The 23,963-nt window shown below is 38.8% G+C and overlaps 1 protein-coding gene across 1 annotated transcript in view; it reads right to left on the bottom strand.

The window, feature by feature from the left end:
- LOC126251790 (nucleoprotein TPR-like) overlaps nucleotides 1-23,963 on the bottom strand; it is a 419,454-nt gene that overhangs the window by 10,268 nt on the left and 385,223 nt on the right. The window contains exons 24-26 of the mRNA XM_049952417.1: nucleotides 22,581-22,646; nucleotides 14,995-15,315; nucleotides 14,711-14,876 (exon numbers count right to left, since the gene is read on the bottom strand). Coding sequence (XP_049808374.1) covers nucleotides 14,711-14,876; nucleotides 14,995-15,315; nucleotides 22,581-22,646 — 553 coding nt within the window. The remainder of the gene's footprint in view (nucleotides 1-14,710; nucleotides 14,877-14,994; nucleotides 15,316-22,580; nucleotides 22,647-23,963) is intronic.

The raw sequence follows: 23,963 nt of genomic DNA, 5'->3' as shown, positions 1-23,963 counted from the left end.
AGGTTAGATGAAGATGAGGTAAGACAGATATGATACTACCAGAGGAATTTGGCAAAACACTGAAAGACATAAGTTGAAACAAAGCACACTGTGTAGACAACATTCCCTCAGAGTTATTGATGTCTTTGGGAGATCATTCCATGACATAACTATTTCAACTGGTATGCAAGATATAAAATGTAAATCAGATGAAATACCCTGAGACTTCTGCACGTAGTATGAACATGGCAATCTAGCTGAAATGGATCCATCACAATAAAAACATTTAACTACTATAGCAGCAGCCTGGACTTTAATACATACATTACTGATTGCTTTAATAGATCTATACTTGAGACGCACATTTCTAAGATGACACTTGTCCTCAGCCCACAGCAACAGATTAATTGTAGATGATGCATGTTGCATTAAACAATATATTCGCCTGTATTCTCTGGACTAGTATTCACATATGGTATCTTGTGTGCTAATCTTATGCTAGGATGTTTTGCAGCTAGTGGGTAATAGACCACCATAGAAATTGGACAAGGTACTGAAACACTCTAAGTCCTATAAACAAGTGCTTGATTAGTGATTACTAATGACTATACAACCATATGCTGATATGCCCGAAAACCTCAAACCACACACACACACACACACACACACACACACACACACACACACACACACACACACACACACACAAGCCAAAGCATTATCACCACTAGCCACCGTGAGACTGAATGCCACCAGGTAGCACTGCAGCATATGATGCAATAAGGAAAGTACGTAAGTGAAGCAGGATGGAGAATCAATTTAGTGATGATACCAGCCAAGAAAGAGGAAATCCACTGACACAAGCAAATTGGACAAAGGGCAATATGAAGATGGCACAGAAAGTTCTGGCAGCCTGTAAATAATTTAGGAGTAAAGCAAACAATTCACCAAACACAGACATAGTTACACTGTTCTGGCTAAACACACAACAGCTGTTTCGCAGGTAGACTGGGGTGAACAGTTGTGTTAGGGGTGTGGGTGGGAGTGAGGGGCAGAGGAAGGAGAAAGATGGAAGGTGGGGAGGGAGGTTCGGAGAAGGATGGTTCACCCAGGAAGACAACACATGTGTCTGGAAATCTACTCTGTAGGAATTAGCTTGGGTTTCGAAAAAGATGATCGTGTGAAACCCAGCTCGCACTATTCGTCCACGAAACTCAGAGGGCCAAAGACACGGGTTCCCAGGTAGATGTCGTGTTTATTGACTTCCACAAGGAGTTTGATACAGTTCCCCACAGTTATTTAATGAACGAAGTAAAAGCATATGAACTATCAGATGAATTGTGTAACTGGATTGAAGAGTTCCTAGATAACAGAATGCTGTATCTCATTCTCAATGGAGAGAAGTCTTCCGAAGTAAGAGTGATTTTAGGTGTGCCACAGGGGAGTGTCATAGGACCGTTGCGATTCACAATATATATAATGACCTTGTGGATAACATCAGAAGTTCACCGAGGCTTTTTGTGGATGATGCTGCAGTATATCAAAAGGTTGTAACAATGGAAAATTGTACTGAAATGCAGGAGGATCTGCACTGAATTGACACATGGTGCAGGGAATGGCAATTGAATCTCAATATAGACAAGTGTAATGTGCTGCGAATACATAGAAAGAAAGATCCTTTATCATTTAGCTACAATATAGCAGGTCAGCAACTGGAAGCAGTTAATTCCATAAATTATCTTGGGGTAGGCATTAAGAGTGATTTAAAATGGAATGACCATATAAAATTAATCGTCGGTAAAGCGGATGCCAGACTGAGATTCATTGGAAGAATCCTAAGGAATTGCAATCCAAAAACAAAGGAAGTAGGTTACAGTACACTCGTTTGCCCACTGCTTGAATACTGCTCACTGGTGTGGGATCCGTACCAGATAGGGTTGATAGAAGAGAGAGAGAAGATCCAACGGAAAGCAGCGTGCTTCGTTACAGGATCATTTAGTAATCGCTAAAGCGCTACGGAGTTGATAGATAAAACACCAGTGGAAGACTCTGCAAGAGAGATGCTCAGTAGCTAGGTACGGGCTTTTGTTGAAGTTTCGAGAACATACCTTCACCGAGGAGTCAAGCAGTATATTGCTCCCTCCTACGTATATCTCTCGAAGAGACCATGAGGATAAAATCAGAGAGATAAGAGCCCACACAGAGGCATACCAACAATCTTTCTTTCCACGAGCAATATGAGACTGGAATAGAAGTATGGATGTAGATTTAGATGTCGGATATGAAAGCAGGAGAAAGACAATGGCAGGGAGGATTGGATTGACGGGGCAGTGCGGAACAGTATGAGGGGAGGCTGAAGGGTACAGGGTGTGGTGCAGAGGGTTAGTGGAAACTGAGGTCAGGACTATGGTAACAAAGCGTTTGTTGTAAGGATAACTCCCTTCTACAGAATACAGATATGATGGTGCTGGGGTTCATGATTCGGATGGCATTTTCCTCAGTTTTCTTTCTAGTATAATATTGTGTGGATGAACTGCAATACTTTTTTGATTTTTAATGATTCAACTTCGTTTATCAAAATATTCTAAGTGATAAATTGAACTGCACGTTTGCATCACAGCTTTGTTCCAAAGCAGTAACGAAACTACTATGCAGTGCATTAGTGTCACTGACAACATTAAATTAGTTTTACAAGTATATATTCAAATGTGCATGTAAGTAAGTTCAACAGGCCTGCAAGTTCAGCAATGATGACTGGTGACAAATATTTGAGGGCACAATATTCCATACAGCAAGGTACATTTCAAATTGCAATTGTATGAATTATGGCAATAAACTTTTAAGGGTATTATTAATGACTATGCTATAGTAGGAAAAATATCCTGGGATGCACAAATGCAGAAACAATAGATGGGAACATATTAGCTCCAAAACATGTTGAAGATTATGTAAGCAATCTTAACCCTTTGATTGCTGCATATGTGCTCCCTGCATTCCGCGCTGGGTGCGGCTTTGTTGTCGCTGTACTGCTTGCCTAGTGCTGCTATCCATCATGAGACAGCTTTCAAGCTGTTATGAAATAATTATCGTCCTGTTTTAAGTAGACTATTCACGGAAAAAATTTCATGTTTCCACATATTACAGTCAGATATTTTCCAACAATGGAAAGTACAGGTTGGATTATCAGTAATACTATGAAAAGGATAGACTGCTACTCACCGTAAAGACAACATGTTGAGTCGCAGACAGGCACAATGAGAAGATTGTTACACACTGAGTTTCGGCCAAAGCCTTCTTCAGAAAGGAAAGAAAAACATACACACGTTCACACAAGTAGGCACACTTCAGACACACATGACCGCCAGCTCTGGGAATATGGCATATTCCAAAGGCAGCAGCCATGTGTGTGTGATGTGTGCCTGCTTTTTTGTGTGTTTGTGTGTGTTCCTTTCTTTCCTGAAGAAAGGTTTGGTTGAAAGCACACCCTGTAACAGTTTTTCAAGGTGCCTGTCTGCACCTGAAAGTGTTATCTTTATGGTGAGTAACAATCTAGCCTTTCAACAAGAGTCTGATATCTTCGCTTGATGAAGGACTGAATTTCTTTTCATTATTCATCATAATGACTGTGTTGCATCAAACTAAGTAAAGCATTGCACGAAATTTTAAAGGTTTGCAGAGATAACAAAACATTATGAAAAATTTGTGTATAGTTGATTTTAGCTCAACATTACTGTTGTCTGAAATGCAGATTGGATACTGAACTTTTATTTAAAACCCAGAGCAGAATGATATCTCATTTCTTTCTCAAGTTATTAGTTTTTATATCCAGTGGACGACTGCGTGCAGCGCACCCAGTTCTGTCGCCACACATTGGGAAACATGACATAACAATTGTCATATTTCATAAATGGTCCAAGATACCAAAATGAGTTTTTTTTTTCTTTTTTTTTTCTTTTTTTTTTTTTTTTTTTTTTTTTGTAAGTGATAGCAAAGAAAGAGGCATGTTTGCTGTATTATAAATATTAAAAACTTTTTTATTCAGCATGATATGGAAGTACATCATCCACAGCAGTGAGAGGGTCAACACAGAACAGAGAGTGTAAAAATGAATACCCAGAGGCCACTTTTAAACAAATTCTCAGCACCTGGGGAATGACAGAGCATGATGACTTATCGTGTCCACAGCACTCAAAGGCTTAAAGACCCCAGTAAGCCACAATTTTTTTCAGTTGCCATAGATGCTTTGAATTTCAAAGACAGAAAAAAAGAAAATGTTCCTCACAATAATGGGTGGGTATTTTGATCCCCTTGACCGTATTAAAAATAAACTTTCAGACTTTACTGAATAAGCATATAAAAATGCATGTGGGATTTGTAGTCTGCTGAAAGGCATTATTGAAAAATATGGTTTGAGGTTGGAAAATGTGTCATTTTGCACAGACAATGACAATATAAATTTTGGAAAACATCTCTCTTTAACGAAGCTCTTAAATGATTAAAATGACAGCATAATCCTTGCCAATTGCTGTAATCATATTTTATGCAATGCTTGTAAACATGCTTGCAATTCATTAGATTTAATTTTTGAAGTAACTGTCTTAAAATTATATTGTCACTTTTCTTCTTTAGCTAAACAAAGAGAGTAACGGCAATCATTTTTCAATTTAGTAGACTTAGAATGGTCAGAAATAGTGAGACATGTGCCTACCAGGTGTCTTTTTCCTCACACCTGCTATGGGCAGGATTTTATGTTATTTGAATCACATTAAAAGTACATGAGAAGTGTTGAGGATTGTCCTACAATTTTACAGATGCATTTTAGTGATGCTGAATATAGAAAGGACTTGTTGTACACTAAGTTCACCAAGGACTCAATTTAGCTTAGATTTTTCACTTCTTACACCACACATAATGAAACCTGAAATACAATAGCCAAGGAGTAATAACATTCTTTTTCGTTAAATTTCAAAGAATAATAAAATAATGTTATTATGCCAATATTATCACAGCAAACACTTTACAAACACATACAAATAGCAATTTGTCATGTTACCACATCTCCACATCCTCTGAAGCATAGTCAGTTCAAGACTTCAACTAATCTTCCTGGAAACTGAATTTCAAGACTAAATCTGTAGTAACGAAATTTCTTTAAATATGGTCAAAAGTCATTCTTTTGCAAGACAATATTTATTGTTCTTGTCACTTGCAACTGATCCCATCCATTTTCAACTAATTTTGGTGCCAACTGACCATTTTCCCTCACACTGGAAAGAGTCTTTTTAAGAGTTCAAAGTCCATAGAAAATGCAAATCTAAGTAAGAACTTCCAGCATGCTGGAATAATTGCAGGTCAGCAACTTTGTCTATCAGTACGATGAAAAACCAACCAATGTTGCAAATTTCACTTTTTTTATTTACTTGATGACTAGTTTTGGCTGGGACCCAATTTCAAATCATTGTGCCAGATAGTCAAAATGATATTTCCAAAAATTCAAAACCCATGTCAAAAATATATACATAACTGTAGTGCTGTAACTGTTCATTTCCAACTTTGGCTGGTTTTCTGTTATGTCGTGTGATTCTCAGTGTTATGGAAACTTGTGTTCCCACAAAGAAATTTCTTAAGAAAATATAGCAGAAAAAGAATGATAATTTTTTTTTGGAAGTACAACATATGAAGTTTTGAATTTGTTAGATGCTGCACGTTACATTAATACTCACTGAACCATTTCAATATTTCACAGAATATGAAAATTAATTATCTTCTTCCTTTCTGACAATCGAAGAAATTAATGTCAGTGAACTACAGGATGTTTTAAAATATTCTGAATTAGATGTAAATGAATATGAACTGTATAATGAGTTTTGTAGTCTCAGGGAAATTTTAAATGATGAAGTCAATCTTGCTGGTAATACTTGTGAGAAATGGGTATCTGTGTTTTGTAATTCTAAATGCAAAGGAATTAGTGTACAGAATTTGAAAAAATCTGTGTTTTGCTATGAGTATCCCAGCATCTAATGCCCTCACAGAAAGAGTGTTTTCAATTATGAATAATAAGTGGACTGACGTGAGAAATTTGGTTGAACTCATTAAAGCTGAACTGAAAATTGTGACGAATTTCAATTTAACTTATAAAGAAATTTTTAAATATGTGAAATATGATGTTACGTTTCTTTCAGAATGCAAATCAAACTAAGTATTTGTAACCATGTTTGTGCATTGAAGTGTTTTGTGTTTTTTAAGTATGTGAGAACAAAAATTCTACTGGACTCATGAAAGCTAAAAACTGAAAGACATACAATGGGAATCAATAAAAGAAAACACACACACATTCAGACAAGGAGGCATACCTCAGACATACATGACTACTCTCACCAGCCAGATCATGTATGTGCGAGGCGTGTCTGCTTGTGTGAATGTGTGTGTGTGTGTGTGTGTGTGTGTGTGTGTGTGTGTGTGTGTTTTTTTTTTTTTTTTTTTTTCTTTTATGAAGAAGGCCCTTTGGATGAAGAGTAAGTGTGGAACAGTCTTTTTGTTGTGCCTTTCTGCAACTCTGTTTAAGCTTAACAGCGAGCAAAAAACTATCCTTTTCATAATATTTTAAAAAACTTAAATACGATACAAAATGCCGATAGTGTAGTGTTACATCCTATATTGTGTTTTCAATTAGAAAACCTGGTAACACTAGCCACTGGGTGTTCAACTCTGCTCTTGGCCACAGTTTGGCAATGGCCATTCATCCTGCTGGACACCTGGTTGATGGTCACAGTCACATGAAATGCTATGCAGAAACTGTAGCAGAGCTGGGATATGAAAGACTGCTGTCACCAGCAGCTTTGTCCCTGGTGGGATAGGATAAACCTGTGACAGGACTTGAATAATATGTGCTGGGTGGGAGAATTGGGCACGTCTTGCACTTGGGTCTTGCATAGAATATGAGCCCTGGGGCCGGCTGTTGTGGCCGAGCGGTTCTAGGCACTTCAGTTTGGAACCGCGCGACCGTTACAGTCGCAGGTTCGAATCCTGCCTCAGGCATGGATGTGTGTGATGTCCTTAGGTTAGTTAGGTTTAAGTAGTTCTAAGTGCTAGGGGACTGATGACCTCAGATGTTAAGTCCCATAGTGCTCAGAGCCATTCTTTTGAGCCCTGGGGCAATGGGTTGGTAGTGGGAGCAACATAGCAATGTACCAGAATGTTGTGCATTTGGGTAGGTACTAGAATACCATTTCAGGAGGGATGGGAAGGATTCCGAGTAAGATGTTCCTCATTTCAGGACATGTCAATAGATGGTTGAAGCCCTGGTGATGGACACTGTAATGCTTCTCTAGTGAAAAATGATACTCGCTGATGGAGGGGGAGCTCCTTTGCAGCTGGTTCTTACGGTTGATGGGAGGATAACAGGTGTGTAACGTGGAAAATCTGTTTGTGGATTAGATTTTGGGATGCCCATCTGTGAAGGCCTTTTTGAGACCTTCAGCATACTGAGCTACGGGATTCTAATCACTGCAGATACACCATCCACCACTAACCAGATTACATGTGAGCAATTTTTTTATGTGGTAGCGATGACAGTTGTCCAAATGCAGGTACTATTGATGGTTAAGTATGGATGGAGCCATCAGAGATGTGGAGGTCATCACCCAGGAAGAAGGCGCCATGTTTGACTGAGGAGGAGCAGGTGAAGCCAATGGGAGAGAAGGTATTGACCCTGTGGAGGACTGAAGAAGGAGTATCTGGACCCTGGATCCAGATCATGAAGATATCATTAATGAACCTGAACCAGATGGGGTCTGGGGTTTTTGGATGCTAGCAACATTTCTTCTATATGGCCCACAAACAAATTGACATAGGAAAGTACCACGCAGTTGGCCATGACTGTGTTGCGGATTTGTTTATATATCTTCCCCTCAAAGAAGAAGTAGTTGTGCTTGAGAATGTAGTTGATTAAAGTTGATTAGATGTGTAAGGAATGAAGTAGTGGATCTGGAGTTGGAAGAATGTTGGGAGAGGTAGTGTTCAATAACAGCAAGGCCATGAGTATGGGGGTTGTTGGGGTATACAGAGATGGCAGGTAGGGATCAAAGCAGCAATGGGGTGAAGGAAGTGGTTTGTATCCTTAATGTGAGAGGGTAGGGTATGAGTTATTAGTTGGAGGGACGACAAAGGACACAGATAACAGCACGCTGTCTCGTTCCTGGTGAAACCGCTTGTTCTTGGAGGTGATAGGCAACACAATTAGCAGTGGAAGATAGCATAAAGCAGACTTAAAATGTGTATGGGCAGTGAAGTTTTATTAGTGTTGAAATCTTAGCAATGACTCAACAAAATGATAAATTCAGTTCTGTGTGTGTTTGGCCAGAATAGAACTAGAACTAGTCACCTCACAATGGAAAGACAGGTGGAACACTGTGGATATCACTGGGCTGTACATATGTAGGCATACCACCAGAATAATGAGGTCAGGTCACTAAATCCAAGTTGCAGGAACTATTTACTGCACTAAAAGCTTGGTGGACATTGAAAGCAGCTTCTGAATCCAGACACTCAATGGAAAGATATGATAAGATGACTGTAATGATGTTCATTGTTATAGCAGTAGAACAACAATCTGATAGAATACTGTTCTTGCTTTTGAGTGGTAAAGTGAGTGATAATCGCACGGGTGGCAACCTCTTAAACCATCATTAAGTAATGATGTTTTGAAGATAGAAGTGAATGCTGTAAATAGGTCAATATATTTCTTGACTCTCAAAGCATTTGGGATTTTTCTACCAGTTCTATTCCATGACAGAGGAGAGCTGACCCGTACACTTGTTGGTAATTCTTTTTATTCCAACCAAGCGTGTTCAAGATGTACAAGTATAAGAATGGAAAAGGTAGGGAACCTACAGAATGCAGAAGAACACTAAGACAGTAAAGCAGATATTATGATCAAGTTAGAAAGCAAGTACTGTCACATATGCATAAGAATAACTAAGAAAAGTGCTCGGTTATCTATTACCTTGTGTTTTAAATTCATATAAGCGGTAGTTGACTCTCTCTCTCTCTCTCTCTCTCTCTCTCTCTCTCTTACCTTAACATGAACACCTTGAAATAAGGGTCTGCTATTTGAATTCAGTAATTGTTATTTGACAGTGTTTTGCAGTTCACCTCACAATATTTGTGAGATGAAAATTGTTGACCAGGTTAACCGTTACAGAAGTTCTAGCTTGACGCAACCACTGGGATATTCTGAAGTTCAGAAGTGCAGTATAGTCTTTTGTAGAGTTTTGCTAACTTTTAGTCTACAAATGTACAATGGGCCAGACTTTCTAAAGTTTGCCAATCACTTTCCAGTATTGTGGACATTTGTGTCTGTTGAAGTACAGTGGAATAAATGTGTCTCTGCAATTGTTCAAGTCAAATTAAACAGGACTATATTGAACTTCAACCCAGATTGCTGTCACTGAGGCTGGTAAGGTGAATGGCTTACAAAGGGAATGCTGGGAGGGGGTTGAAGGGGAGGGAGGAATGGTTCCCAGTGCCCGACATGCTGTGTTCAAGGAGTCATAGATCACTGGCCAGAAGACCTCCCGCTAACAGGATAGTAGCGTGCTACCACTAGCGCAACTGGAGAGGCTGAATATCTAACTGCCTGTCTTTAACTTCAAAAAGCTATTACAATTAAAGAATCTCACTGATTATAGTAACTGAGAGGGTCCTTGACAATGTGTGACCAACATGTTTAACTCTTTTAGTAATAGCACACAAGGGCATGGGGATAGTGATGGGGTCTTGGCTTAACTTGTCACAAACTTTGAATCATCATCAAAGTGTAATAAAAACATTAACTGAATTTTCAGTTGGTGCTTGAGTGAACATAATAACAACAACAATAATAATAATAATAATAATAATAATAATAATAATAATAATAATAATAATGATACTAAAGGAAAAACACACATGTCGAGGGCATCTTCACAGCCCCTTCTACAGTGGTGTTCTATTGTCCACCCAAATAATCAACATTCTGGTCCATCCTTGTGCCTCTCCCACTCTGAATCCCTTGCCACAGCAACCATATCCCTGAGGAAGACCCCGGTCCAAGACCTGCCAGATTCACCCACCCAGCATGTCCTACTCTAGTTCTGTCATGGGCTTACCTCATCCCATCACAGGCAGGGTCGCTTCTGGAAGCAGCCATTATATATATCAGCTCTGGCGCAATTTCTGCATTTTATGTAGGATTGGCCACCAACCAGCCGTCCACCAGAATGAATGGCTGGGTACAAGTGTAGTTGAACACCCAGTGGTAGGATACACTGCCGCACAACGCGTTCAAGTTCAATGATTGATTCACAACTTGTGCCATCTGGATCATTCCCACAATGCCAGCTTTTATGAACTTTGTACATGGGAGATATCCTTTCAATACAGCCTTCTTTCCTTAAGCGGAGCCGGAATGATGAAAATGACAAAATTAATGTTTTTTTTTCTTTTTTTTTCCTTCATTATAAAATTATTTGGAGTTTTCTGAATAAAACAAAACAAGTTTCACCCTTGTAAGTGAATTCTAAGTGTGTTTTTTATCACTGCAAAGTTGACGCGCCACGTAAACGGTTGCAGAGACTTGGTGTGTCACCTCTGACAGCGCCACTCGCTGGCTGCAAGCAGGGTATCTGTGCAGAATTAGACAGTGTTTTGTTTTCCAACGCTGTATGACTTTATCTTTGTGACAAGTGACTGTTCATATCGGTAAACATAAACGTTATATCATGTGTGCTGACTTGTGGAGTTTGCTTTGTGTAGTTTAGCTGTTCAATTTTGCGTGTTTGACAAATTTTGCTCGTACCTGTTTTATGTATTTGGTTTGTGGATATCAATATGCCCCGTTTCAGCAATCGAGTGTTTAAGAAAAGGCACAATGAGTGGAAGAAGAAATCTTTTGTTGTTTCGAAGGGAGATGCTGCTCAGACTGCTTCACCGACTACTCCAAATGAATGTGATAGAACTTCTTCCAGCAAGAAACTTTGTGACAGCAAAGAAAAATTTGAAAACTATGAAAGTGCCAGTAATGATGTGAATGAAATAATTAACATTTCCTTGCTCTCTAATATTTTGAAACAAAACATATTATGCCAAGTTTGCAAAGAAAGAGGACTGGAATTGAAAATAACTTCACACATTGGTCTGGCATGTAAAATGTTATTGAAGTGTAACAAATATGCTGCAGAAGTTTCGTTTCCTAATTCTAACATTATTCCTCGTAGTGGTAATAGTGGAAATAAGGTGTATGATATAAATGTTAGGCTAGTGTATGGCTTGCATTGCATTTGCAAGGGCAATGCTGCAGGGACAATGTTATGTGGAATTGTCAACTTGCCAAAACCACCAACCAAGTTTAGATTTTATAATGAATTGGTGGGATCTCCTGCTGAAGATATTGCTCAAGCAACAATGACGAAAACAGCTGAAGAAGCTGTGACAGTTAATGGGAATTGTAGAGATTTAACTGTTGCTTTAGATGGATCATGGCAACGTAGAGGTCATAAATCTCTAAATGGAGTTGTGACAGCTACCAGTGGAGACAGTTGCAAAGTAATTGATGTTGCTATTCTCTCAAAACATTGTAGATGTAAGGGCAATACCAAGGACAAAGATAGTGAAAGATGTGAAGTAAATTTTCACGGCAAGAGTGGAGCAATGGAAGTAGAGGGAGTGAAAGGATTTTTTCCAGATCACAGGGGTGGTATAATGTACGATACGCTAACTATCTAGGAGATGGTGATTCTCAGGGATATAAAGCTGTAGAGGAACTCAAACCTTATGGCAATTCACATTAAAAAACAGGAGTCCACTGGACATGTGTGGAAGTGCATGGGGGCTCGCTTGTGCAAACTAAAGCAGACATTAGGATCCCAGAAGCTTAGTGATGGTAAGACCCTTGGAGGAAGAGGAAGATTGACAGATGAAGCAATTGATAGATTGCAGAGGTATTATGCGTGTGCAATTAGGCAAAATGCAAGAAGTATTGAGCATATGAGTAGAGCAGTATGGGCATTATTTTTTCATACTGCATCAACAAATGTGCACCCACAACATGCTCTGTGCCCCACAGGTGATGACTCTTGGTGTAAGTACCAATCAGGAAAGGAATATGCCCATAAAAACAGTTTGCCAAATGCTCTAATTTATGTAATTAAGCCCATATTCAGAGATTTATCACAGCCAAGTTTATTGGAAAAGTGTTTACATGGGAAAACACAAAATCCAAATGAAAGTGTAAATAATTTAATTTGGATTAGGATTCCCAAAAAGAGTGTCTGTACAGATAAAAACATTGCATTTTGGAGTGTATGATGCAGTGGTAACATACAATGAAGGAAACATTATCAAATGTGATGTGCTGAAACGTTTAGGTTTCCAACCAGGACACAACACCATTTCTCCAACAAGCCTAATTGATGAAGAAAGACTAAGAGGTGCATGAAGAAGTGACAAAAGCCAACAACACGCAACAAAAGGGAAGAAAAGACCAGTGCAAAGGAAACTAACACTGGAAAAAAGAGGATGCTGATAATCCACCATATGGGGCAGGAATGTATTAAAAAACTTCGGAAAGCCATTTCCCGTAGCTTTGAAATTTTTATCTTTGAGGAACTTTTTCTCGAAAAGTGCTAACAGTATATCCATAAAATTTTTACACAATATTGTTTATCTATTTTCCTTCATTTTTGTAAAAAATTGTAAAAAAAAATACTGTATAATTCAAGAGTTATAAAAGAAAACATGCAAAATTTTAGAGAAAAAAATAAACATCTGTTTAAAAATATTGTAAAACAAAAACCAATAAATATTTCTCAACATGGCATTACAACTTTGTAGAGAAATATTCACTGAACATGTAGTCCAAATTTCTGAGCAGTATGTTTAATGGTTTTAGAAAAACATATTCTGTCTATTTGCTAAAACTAACATGGAGGAGATGGATCATTTCGGCTCCCCTTCATACTCCTTGCCTCAATCTCTGCCAACCCAATGCACCAACACCCTGTACCCAACAGTCTTCATTGTCCTGCACCCCCTTCCAATCCAACCCTCCGCACAATCATTATTGTGCGCATGACGAGCTCACTGGTTCGAGTCATGTGCTGTATTCCTATTCCATGCACCTGCTGCCTCTCCCTCTCACATTCCTATTCCACACACTTGCTGCTCCCTTCTGAGCCATCCCACCTTCCCCAATCTTCCCTCCCACCTCTTTTCTCCCTCTACTGGCCCCACACAGCAACTCCTAACCCCAGTCCACCTGCCAAACTGCATTCAAAGCATTAAGCTAGGAGAGTTTTCACTCTTTGTGCCAATAACTCAATGCTTCCACTATTCAGCAAGTTGCTTCCTTTACTCACAAATTATTTACACCTTTTCAGATGCAACTGTCATAAGAATCTGTAGATAGTGGTTGGACATGATGAAAGCACGCAAGACGACAAGATGTTGGATGTCTACACCTCATCACAGACATGGAGGTCGGAGACTCTTCTGCTTAGTACAATGCTTGTGCTGTGCAAGTGCTTCAGAAGATACCATTCAGCACACACAGTTGAACACGCGGCTCCACAGCAGACAACCCCTACGTTTTCCCATGCTGACCAAATGACATCATCAATTATGATTGCAGTAGGAATGGGATCATTAAGAGTGGTCTGTCACTTGATCAGATGAATCACATTTCTTGTTACACCAGGTGGATGGCCATGCCTCATGTCCTGATACAGTGTCTGCAATGGAATGACAGCTCAAAACTTGTGCCACACAATGCACAATGTTTGCCAGTGTGTGTGTGTGTGTGTGTGTGTGTGTGTGTGAGAGAGAGAGAGAGAGAGAGAGGAGTGGGGGTTTAGTATATGCTATCGGTGACATTAACTGGACTTTCATGGGAGTTGTGGCAGTAATCGAAGGCAATAATTGCTTCACAACCTGTGCCATCCCTTCCCCAATGCCACAGTTTTTTAACTATGTGGATGCTTATGACAGTAGCATGTAAACAGGTGACCAGCTTAAATTTCCAAGACGCTAATTCCTAGGTGAAAGGCCATAACAAACTGCCCTCTGTGGACTATGTGACTATTGCGTACCATCTACATCCCTTAAGGCTTGATGTCTTATCCAACACCAATGGCATCTTCCAGAAGGATAGCTTTTATTGTCTGAAGGCCAGAGTGTGCAACAGTGGTTTTAGGAAAGTGAACTCACATTGATGTCTTGGCAACCAAATTTGCCTGATATCAACCCTATAGTAAACATGGAGATGCTCCTGGGCACCAGCTACACACCCACAAACTACCAGCCTGTAATTTATAGAATTTGTACGACCTGTGCATAGACATCTGGTGTCACATACATAAAAAATTTTACCAAAGACTTGTGAAAATTCATGCTATACTGGGTTCCAAAGTTCAAGAGATGTGCGATGATGGAAGGCAAGGGTAGGAGGTTGGTGAAGGAGGGGGGAGGCAGAGGCGGAGGGTGAAGAGGAGGAGGGGAAGGGGGGGCGGGGGACAAGGAGGGGGATGGAGGGGGATGGGGGACAGGGGTGGAGGAGGGGGAGAGGGGGTGGAGGGAGGGAGAGGGGGGTGGAGGGAGGGAGAGTGGGGTGGAGGGAGGGAGAGTGGGGTGGAGAGAGAGAGAGAGAGAGAGAGAGAGAGAGAGAGAGAGAGAGAGTACTCTTGTGCTGAGAGCTTACCCAGGACTGTTACTATATTCTCATCAACATCATCATCTTCCTCTTCCTCTTCCTCCTCTTCAACATCTTCCAGCTGCCCTGGTGGAATGGTTCTTGTAAGAGTCATGACAGTTTCACGTTCAACAGGCTCATGCTGATGCAAAACGTCTTCCTGTTCTTCAGCTTCCTATGGACGAAAATTAAAAGTTTCTCTAAGTATAACAAAGTCGATGAAGTAAAATAAAGAGAAAAAGATTATTTCAATTATTAATCAAAGAGTGTATAAAATGAATTATAATATTTACCTGAAATTCTTCTTCATAATCATATGCATCATCATTATCCTCTTCTGCATAATCTGGTTCCACACCACACACATATGGTTGGTGTTCGTCTCCACTAGCATATTCAGCTTCACCATTTGGATGGTGGTACTGGCTGTCTTCTTCCACATGCTGGTAGTGTGGATCACCAGCATGTTCCTGGTACTCAGAACTGTCAGCCGGGTCCTGATACTGACTATGGTCTCCTGGTGTGTTATATTCAGGGTCCTCCTCTCCCTGGTACTCTGGTGCACCAGTATCATTTGTATATAGTGGGTCATGATACTCTGGTTCTTCTGTATCCTAGAGCAAAAATATTTCCCGTTCATATAGTGAGATCTTTCAACTCATATGAACCTAATGTGACATATGAATCGGCAGTTCACTTCAGATTCTATCCAACAAAATATTTCCCCCTCCCCAAAATCTATCTAAGATCAAAGCCTTCAATTAAAATCTCAGAGATAAGCACTATTGTGAAACGCATTGGTACATGGTGCCAAAATGTAATATGGGACTTCACTGAAACAGCTGACATCAATCCTGATTCGCAAAATGCAAATCCATTCATAATATGGAACTAGTTGGAAGAGTGGGTTAGATGCATCTAAAGCCCAAGGACTCAGTTACAGAAATAGGTGTGCCAAGTCAGTAGCAACTAACTTTGAGGTTTCAAACTCAAAAAGGGATTGATGGCTCAATGATAAGAAATTATATTTTCATAGGTAACCTTAAACCTAAAAACAAGCCAGAAACAGATGCATCTAAAGTAAGTGAACTTAAAAATAAAAGGAGATGAATCAATTATATGGGATTTAAACCAACAACAAGCAAATAACAGAGGAGGTAGAGGAAAACCAAGAGCTAACTTAAGAAAGAGCTTGCAAGAGTGGAATGGTGAGAGAAACCATGGAAAATCTAAATCAGAATGTCTGGGTGGGGATTAGAGCCTCCATCCCACCACAAGATACAAGGCCAGACTGTTAAAAATAGTATAACCTCTTCTATAAAAATGAAGAAAGATGGAACAAGAAGAGGAGCAGAAACTGATAGAAAGGACGGTGAATTTTACAACAATTAAAGGAAGAAGCCTGGAGGTAACAATTTTTATGATAGAATAAAATGACTGCACATAACAAAAGAGCGAGAGTTTTGAGGAAGACTGTTTAAAATTAAAACCACAAGAACATTTCTTGTTATAATGACTCAAGAGAACCGTCTCATAAAAATTGTATTTTCATTTGTGTGAAACATAGCAGTGCTTTAATGTCAGTACCTGCAGAACTCTGAGAAACGATAAACAAAGTCCAGCTAACAACCTGCCATATAGTGAATGAAGAAGGTGGTTAGATGTGCCCAAGAATTTGAATGACGTTGCTCAGCTTATGAGCTTGTGATAGGGGAACAGGACATACCTAAGAAGTACATTAATGAAACTATTACACAAATAACACACACCAAACAACAAGTGCACAACAGAAGTGAATGAATTAACAGAGAAAGTTGAAGTTTACAACTGATTTGAACAATGTAAGCAAAAAGATGATTTGTGTGGAGGTTCATATAGATACAGATTTGGATTGAAAATAGAAATGTCACATCATAATGAACTGAAAATCAGAGATAATGGTATCAATCAAGTTGTAGAATTGAAACTGATTTTTAAAAAGTATTGAATTTCAAACTCCAATAATCATTTGAAAAATTTCAGGTGGAATTAAGACACTTTCACCTTCTCAGAGAAATAAATAATACAATACTGATGAAAATTAATAGATTGTGAGGCATGTTTGACGAGTCCATCTGACTTTCTAGTACAGAATTCTTCTCTTGTTAGACAAACTTTGCTCCAAGATGATTGCCTCTGAGTTACTGTATCCTTGCTTAATTAAGCATCATATTATCCTGACAAAAATGATGTGGGTGCTTCCAGATTCTGAAGGCAAGATGTGACATACATGATTCTCATTGTCGATTGATCTTGCAAGGGATCGGTCCAATAAGATATGTCAAAACCTACCCCGAAATTTTTTACACAGGAAGAAGACAATGGAAGAAATGCACTGCAAAAATTTTAGCTGCTAAGAGGCACTGCAAGTATTTTGTAAACTATGTTGAAGTTACACATTTTTGCCATGTGAAGAACAGCCTATAACAGCGGTTTGTACAGCCCTGCCCGCCTAGCGCAAGACTCGGCAAATCATCCACACAGCATCATGTAGCAGAATTATTCAGATTTCACAGACACCAATTTTAAGCACCTAAAGCCTGGTTTACAATGGAGTGAATGGAAGTGAACACATGCAAATGACCATTTGCAGAAAATTCACTACCATTCACTTGTATATGGGTAGGATCATTTATACTAAGGGAATGGAAGAGAACCTGATGTAGTGAACACTGCCTATGAAGGCTGTATTATTAGTTTTTAGTTTTTGGGGCTAATATTTGGCATACAGGATACAACTATATTTTGTTAAGAGCCACAATGTGAAATTTTGCTATTCAGTGACGATTACTTTGCAGGGCGAGTGCACTATTCTTGACAGAATATGCCAAATGGTGCAGGGAAGAAGAATTTCAGTTTCTCAATTTGTACGGAAGTGTGACATGCATGGAGATTGTGTACTTTACACATAATTGCATTTCCTCCTCTCCTTAGCACTGGTCAACAATTTTCCAAGTATGTCGACTGCCCTTTTCCCCGGGCTTCTCGTTACCATTGAGAGGAAATTTACAAACAGAATGTAGAGCAAAGAGGTGACACAGCTAGCATTTCCACTATCCTTGTAAGGTCTAACGATCATTCCCCCTCCCAAAACAAAGATGGTCTAGTGGCAAAGCGCTGCTTCATAATCCAGAGAGCGGAGGATCAAATCCTGTTCAGACCACAACTTTTTCACTATGATTTTTAACCGAGCATTCTTACGTGGTTCGGATTCCATGTTAAACTTCTTGAGTCACCATTCTCCAATTAGAGCTGGCGAAGGTTAGGTACACGTAAGCAGCTGCAGTGCCATCCAGTTGAAAGAACTGCAAGAGGCCTACCAGGTGCACCAGACAGAATTCTCTTTTGCTCATGCTTGTTAGCTTGTTTGCTCCAGTGAAAATCTGGCTTAAACTATACAAACATTTTTTTTGAATAACTTCATATCACAGTTCAATTCTTGCACATGTAATTCTAATAACAGTGGCTAGCAGGGAAAATAAAATCATGGCAGTGTTTGATGTAACAGATGACTTCCATCAATGAGGACTTGTAATTTGTTGAAATGAAATGTGTCTTGCAGTACTAAATTTTATAACAGTTCCTGTAGGCCATTCCTTATAATAATGAGCACTGTAAATTTGACTATCAGTGAAACAGTTCTTTGTTTATTCCCTGTAGTCGTCACAAAAATGCAAAGTTCTACTGAATGACAAAAACAAACATTTTTCTTGCACCAGGCACTCCGGAGAAAGGAAAAATTGATGCAGTCAGGCATTTTGCAGTAATCAGTAGTTTCATTTAGACGGAACTGGGATGGAGTCAGAAATGGTCCTGGCCATTGTTCTGCATACTGCACTGCAAAGCAGGCATACTTCATCAAATTCTTCGTAAAGCGTGGCAAAGAAAACTGGTAATGCACAAATCCCTGGAGCTTAAGAATACTGTTCTGCTGATAAACCTGAAATGAGAGAGATGTAGCAGAAATTATGTTGTCTGATAATTTCCTGAAAAATGCTTTCCACTGTCAAAAAAATTCTTTATCGAAAGGTTGAATCACACTAGTAGTTCGAAGTGGAATCCACATTACATCTATGGATTTTTTGTCGTCTTCCACAAAAACAGAGGCATCATTATGTGCAGACCATGTATCCAACAAAAGCAATGAATTAGTTTCTCAGCTGGAAGGAATACGTTTCGATCAAAACGCTGAAAATTATTCTTTCCCATTTTTCCAGATTTTGATACATCGAGTACATGATTTTTGCAACTAAACAGTCTATTTTTTATTTTTGGTCCTAATTTGCACTGCAGTTCTTGAAGACAGATATACAGCTGCGGAAACAGTACACCACTGAGACTTATCACTGGCATTATCATATATGAATTCATTCCGTCTTTTTTTTTTTTTTTTTTTTCACACCAAAATGATAAAGTGTGGTGTGCATGCATTTCTTTCATGAAACCTGACTGATCAGCGTTATAAACAGCAGCTGCAGGGATAACACTAAGTTTCGTCTTTACGTCAGCTATGAATTTCTCTATAGCACTGTCTATCACTGGCAGCTGCTCTACATGTTTACATCACATAAACTTTGTAATTTTGTGACTTTCTATTCTGTACAATTTCTTGAACATTTGTAGCCACGTCAGTGAAGTCTGAAAATTAGCAATGTGCATGTCAGATGCAATTCGGAGGGCCCAGTCTCACAGATCCCCATCGGTAATGGTGCATAGCCTCTCACGAGCAGTTCTAATTCTTTCAAAAGGTTTTCATTCAGATGGTTTTGGGTTTCCGTTGGGTGCACATTTCTTACTTCACGTAATTCATTATTCCATTTGTACAGTTCATGCTCCGATTTTATGAAACGAAAACACCTTTCCACACTGCTTAACTTCAAGCATTTTTTCCCTCCTCTGTTTAACCAATATTTCACTACCTTTTCTTTGTTGCTGAAAGCTTCCTCAGAAGGTATTCTTCTTCAGAGCTGTTACTACATCTACATCTACATGATTACTCTGCAATTCACATTTAAGTGCTTGGCAGAGGATTCATCGAACCACAATCATACTATCTCCCTACCATTCAACTCCCGAACAGCGTGCGGGAAAAACGAACACCTAAACCTTTCTGTTCGAGCTCTGATTTCTCTTATTTTATTTTGATGATCATTTCTACCTATGTAGGTTGGGCTCAACAAAATATTTTTGCATTCGGAAGAGGACGTTGGTGACTGAAATTTCGTAAATAGATCTCGCCGCGATGAAAAACGTCTTTGCTTTAATGACTTCCATCCCAACTTGCGTATCATATCTGCCACACTCTCTCCCCTATTACGTGATAATACAAAACGAGCTGCCCTTTTTTGCACCCTTCCGATGTCCTCCGTCAATCCCACCTGGTAAGGATCCCACACCGCGCAGCAATATTCTAACAGAGGACGAACGAGTGTAGTGTAAGCTGTCTCTTTAGTGGACTTGTTGCATCTTCTAAGTGTCCTGCCAATGAAACGCAACCTTTGGCTCGCCTTCCCCACAATATTATCTATGTGGTCTTTCCAACTGAAGTTGTTCATAGTTTTTACACCCAGGTACTTAGTTGAATTGACAGCCTTGAGAATTGTACTATTTATCGAGTAATCGAATTCCAACGGATTTCTTTTGGAACTCATGTGGATCACCTCACACTTTTCGTTATTTAGCCTCAACTGCCACACCATACAGCAATCTTTTCTAAATCGCTTTGCAACTGATACTGGTCTTCGAATGACCTTACTAGATGGTAAATTACAGCATCATCTGTGAACAACCTAAGAGAACTGCTCAGATTGTTAGCCAGGTCATTTATATAGATCAGGTACAGCAGGGGTCCCAGGACGCTTCCCTGGGGAAAACCTGATATCACTTCAGTTTTACTTGATGTTTTGCCGTCTATTACTACAAACTGCGACCTTCCTGACAGGAAATCACGAATCCATTCGCACAACTGAGACAATACGCCATAGGCCTGCAGCTTGATTAGAAGTTGCTTGTGAGGAACAGTGTCAAAAGCTTTCCGGAAATCTAGAAATATGGAATCAACTTGAGATCCCCTCTCGATAGCGGCCATTACTTCGTGCGAATAAAGAGCTAGCTGCGTTGCACAAGAACAATGTTTTCTGAAACCATGCTGATTGCGTATCAATAGATCGTTCCCTTCGAGGTGATTCATAATGTTTGAATACAATACTCGTATATGCTCCAAAACCCTACTGCAAACCGACGTCAATGATACAGGTCTGTAGTTCGATGGATTACTCCTACTACCCTTCTTAAACACGGGTGCGACCTGTGCAATTTTCCAATCTGTAGGTACAGATCTATCGGTGAGCGAGCGGTTGTATATGATTGCTAAGTAGGGAGCTATTGTATCAGCGTAATCTGAAAGGAACCTAATCAGTATACAATCTGGACCTGAAGACTTGCCCGTATCAAGCGATTTGAGCAGTTGATGTCGTCCAAACCACAATTCATGGAATCGTCACAGTTATTTCCTATTTCTTCTAACATATGCACAGTTCCAAACGAAATGTCGATATCACTTGAAAGAATGTCAAGGAAATCAGCTAACAAATGACACACATGTAAATCCACAAGAGAAGCAAGTCAGTTTGGTTAGAAACCACGTTCTTCATATGTTATCATTGCTAAATTGAGAATGTTAACTGGATTCCACATTACTGTGAAACTGGAAGAAAAGAAAAAAGGCAGGCATGCCTTACGAACGCAGAATAAATATTAATTCAGCTTTATCTGTATTGTCAATATTTAACAATACTACAAAATCAACTTATAATTTGTAATAGATGTTACTTGAGTGGCTAATTCGAGATAACAGTGACTGTGTACTGCAGTGTCAAAGAAACTATCAATGAATTGTAACCTGAAACATCCTTTGCAAATTACAATCGGATTGTGCCATGTTTCCTGTTTACAAACGTAGCACTGACCTCAGCTGTGTGTGTGCCTAGTTGTGCATGCACAGTTGCCACAGTGCAATCTGGGGTATACATTTCTACCACCGCCTTGAACGCTACAAATTTGGCTATTTTCAGCTATTTTTTTAAATACTTGCAGTGTCTCTCATCAGCTAAAAATTTGACAGTGCATTTATTTCGTTGTCTTCTTGCTGTGTAAAAAATTTCAGGGTGGGTTTCAACATGTCTTATTGAACCATTCACTTGTTAGTCTATGATACTCGTTTTCCTTATGGTTTCTCCATTCCCTTCTACAGGTTTACTTCCATTGGTATAAACATCCTGCATCATCTCCCTTCTAACACCTAAATACTTTTCCAGTATTTGATTTTCATTAGTGTAGGTTATTAATTATTTAATTTTATATTTTATTTCTAGCCTTTTATTATACTTTCCCTTAATAATATTATTGTGGTGACACAATATTTCACTTGATTCCATGAGTTTTCATTTATGCACTTTTTTGCCATTTCTGCCTATTTATTTCTTTTGAAATTAGTTCTCATCTCTGATGCATCACTTGTCAGCAGTAATTACAATTAGCAGTCTGGATTATTAATTATGGCTGTTAATCTATTGTTACTTTCAAGTTATTTCCTATTCCGCGTGGCTCTACTAACAAATGTCTAAATTGTTCTTTTCTTGTTTAAAATCCCTGCATCATCTATAATTCCAAGCACCTGTTTTGCCTGAAAGTTGAAGTTTTAACTGTGTTCTTAAACACGCGTTGATCTATCAGACCTACAACAATTGTTTCTGTTTTGGCTGCTGGTAATTAAAGGTTTTCCTTCTATCAAAATATTGTTGCTATTAATTATTGCAAACTTATTGACAACATAACGTACCTGAGCAGTATTATCTTCCTCTTCCGCTAGGTCAACAAGACATACATCATCTTCCTCAGAGCGAACCTTTAAATCCAGGAAAAAAAAATCAAGTTCCATTAAAGACACAGGCAGAGCCAGATATTAGTTGCAACAGAATAATTTAGAACTGAACTGAAATCATGACAATGAAAGGAAAATAATCATTACTTTAAACTAAATAAATAAAATTATAAAGTCTCTAAATGATCACAAACAGCATGTAGCTATGGAAATGGTCCATCAGCCACATTGTCCGTAGTGCAGACTATTATTATCCCTTCTAGAGGACCTTTATTTAACTCATTTCATCTCTAGCCATTTCTTCACTTTCACTTCCTTCTTCTCACAATACTTAGAGGCACTTTTATTTAGCACTGATTATGCATTAATTTTCCATTTACAAGGTCTCAATTTTTGTACCTTGGTTAACTTTTGAGACAATATGGAAGGAAGATTATACAGCAAGTTAATAAAATGTACAAAGTACTGTTTCAAATAAAACCAAAATGTAGATGCGAAAGGGAATGATGACCAGGTGCTTGATCCATAATATATAAACAATTGTTCAACCACAAAGAGGCATACCTGCACAACATTTTTCTTCATTACACTGAAACACTATAGATTTATTTATAACCACTGTTAACACCATTTCTCCAATAATTGCTTGTAATGATTCAAGGAATTGTGATTATTTTGTTCACTTGGATTTGTGGTTCCTCCAAATCTGTTCCTGAAAATTATATTTACAGCACTTAACATTGTGCTTCTCAAGCATACATCATTTCTTACATTTTTCTGCTATTTCTTTTTCTTCGTCCTTTGCCATGGTTCTACTGAATATTCCCTGCGTTACATAAACATCTCCCTCCCCCTCAATGGAAACATGAGGAAGAAAAGGTACTATATCAAACAATTCCAATATTGTTTCTTTGTCTGGTTAGATGACAATGATATGTGAACTTCTGAAGACTGTATTCTTAGAGTGTCTGTTCTGTTTGCAGAACTACATGAGATGATTTCCAATGTCGACATTTTGTTGGTGCTTACAAAAAATTTGGAGCAATAGAAAATATGTTGGAATAGTCCAACAAGGAAACACTAACAGTAAATAATTTGAACAGGCACATGCTGCAGTGAGGAGTCTGCAGTGTGAAGTTCAGTTGGGCAGTGATATAATACAGAAATAAATTTGTAAGAAAATTACTCCAGATAGAATGGACACAGCTTTGACCGAAGGAGGGCTCTGTCTACAGCACAATTTAATGACATCATACCCATACTTAAACAAATACATATGTATCTGGTTGCAGAGATTAAATTTTCATTTGGCAGAAAAACAAACAACATTTCACCCTTATT

This window comes from Schistocerca nitens, chromosome 4 (assembly GCF_023898315.1).
Source record: "Schistocerca nitens isolate TAMUIC-IGC-003100 chromosome 4, iqSchNite1.1, whole genome shotgun sequence".
NCBI classification, from domain to species: Eukaryota; Metazoa; Arthropoda; class Insecta; order Orthoptera; family Acrididae; genus Schistocerca; species Schistocerca nitens.
Note: the sequence above shows the minus strand (reverse complement) of the source record. Positions and strands in the feature narration are given on the sequence as shown.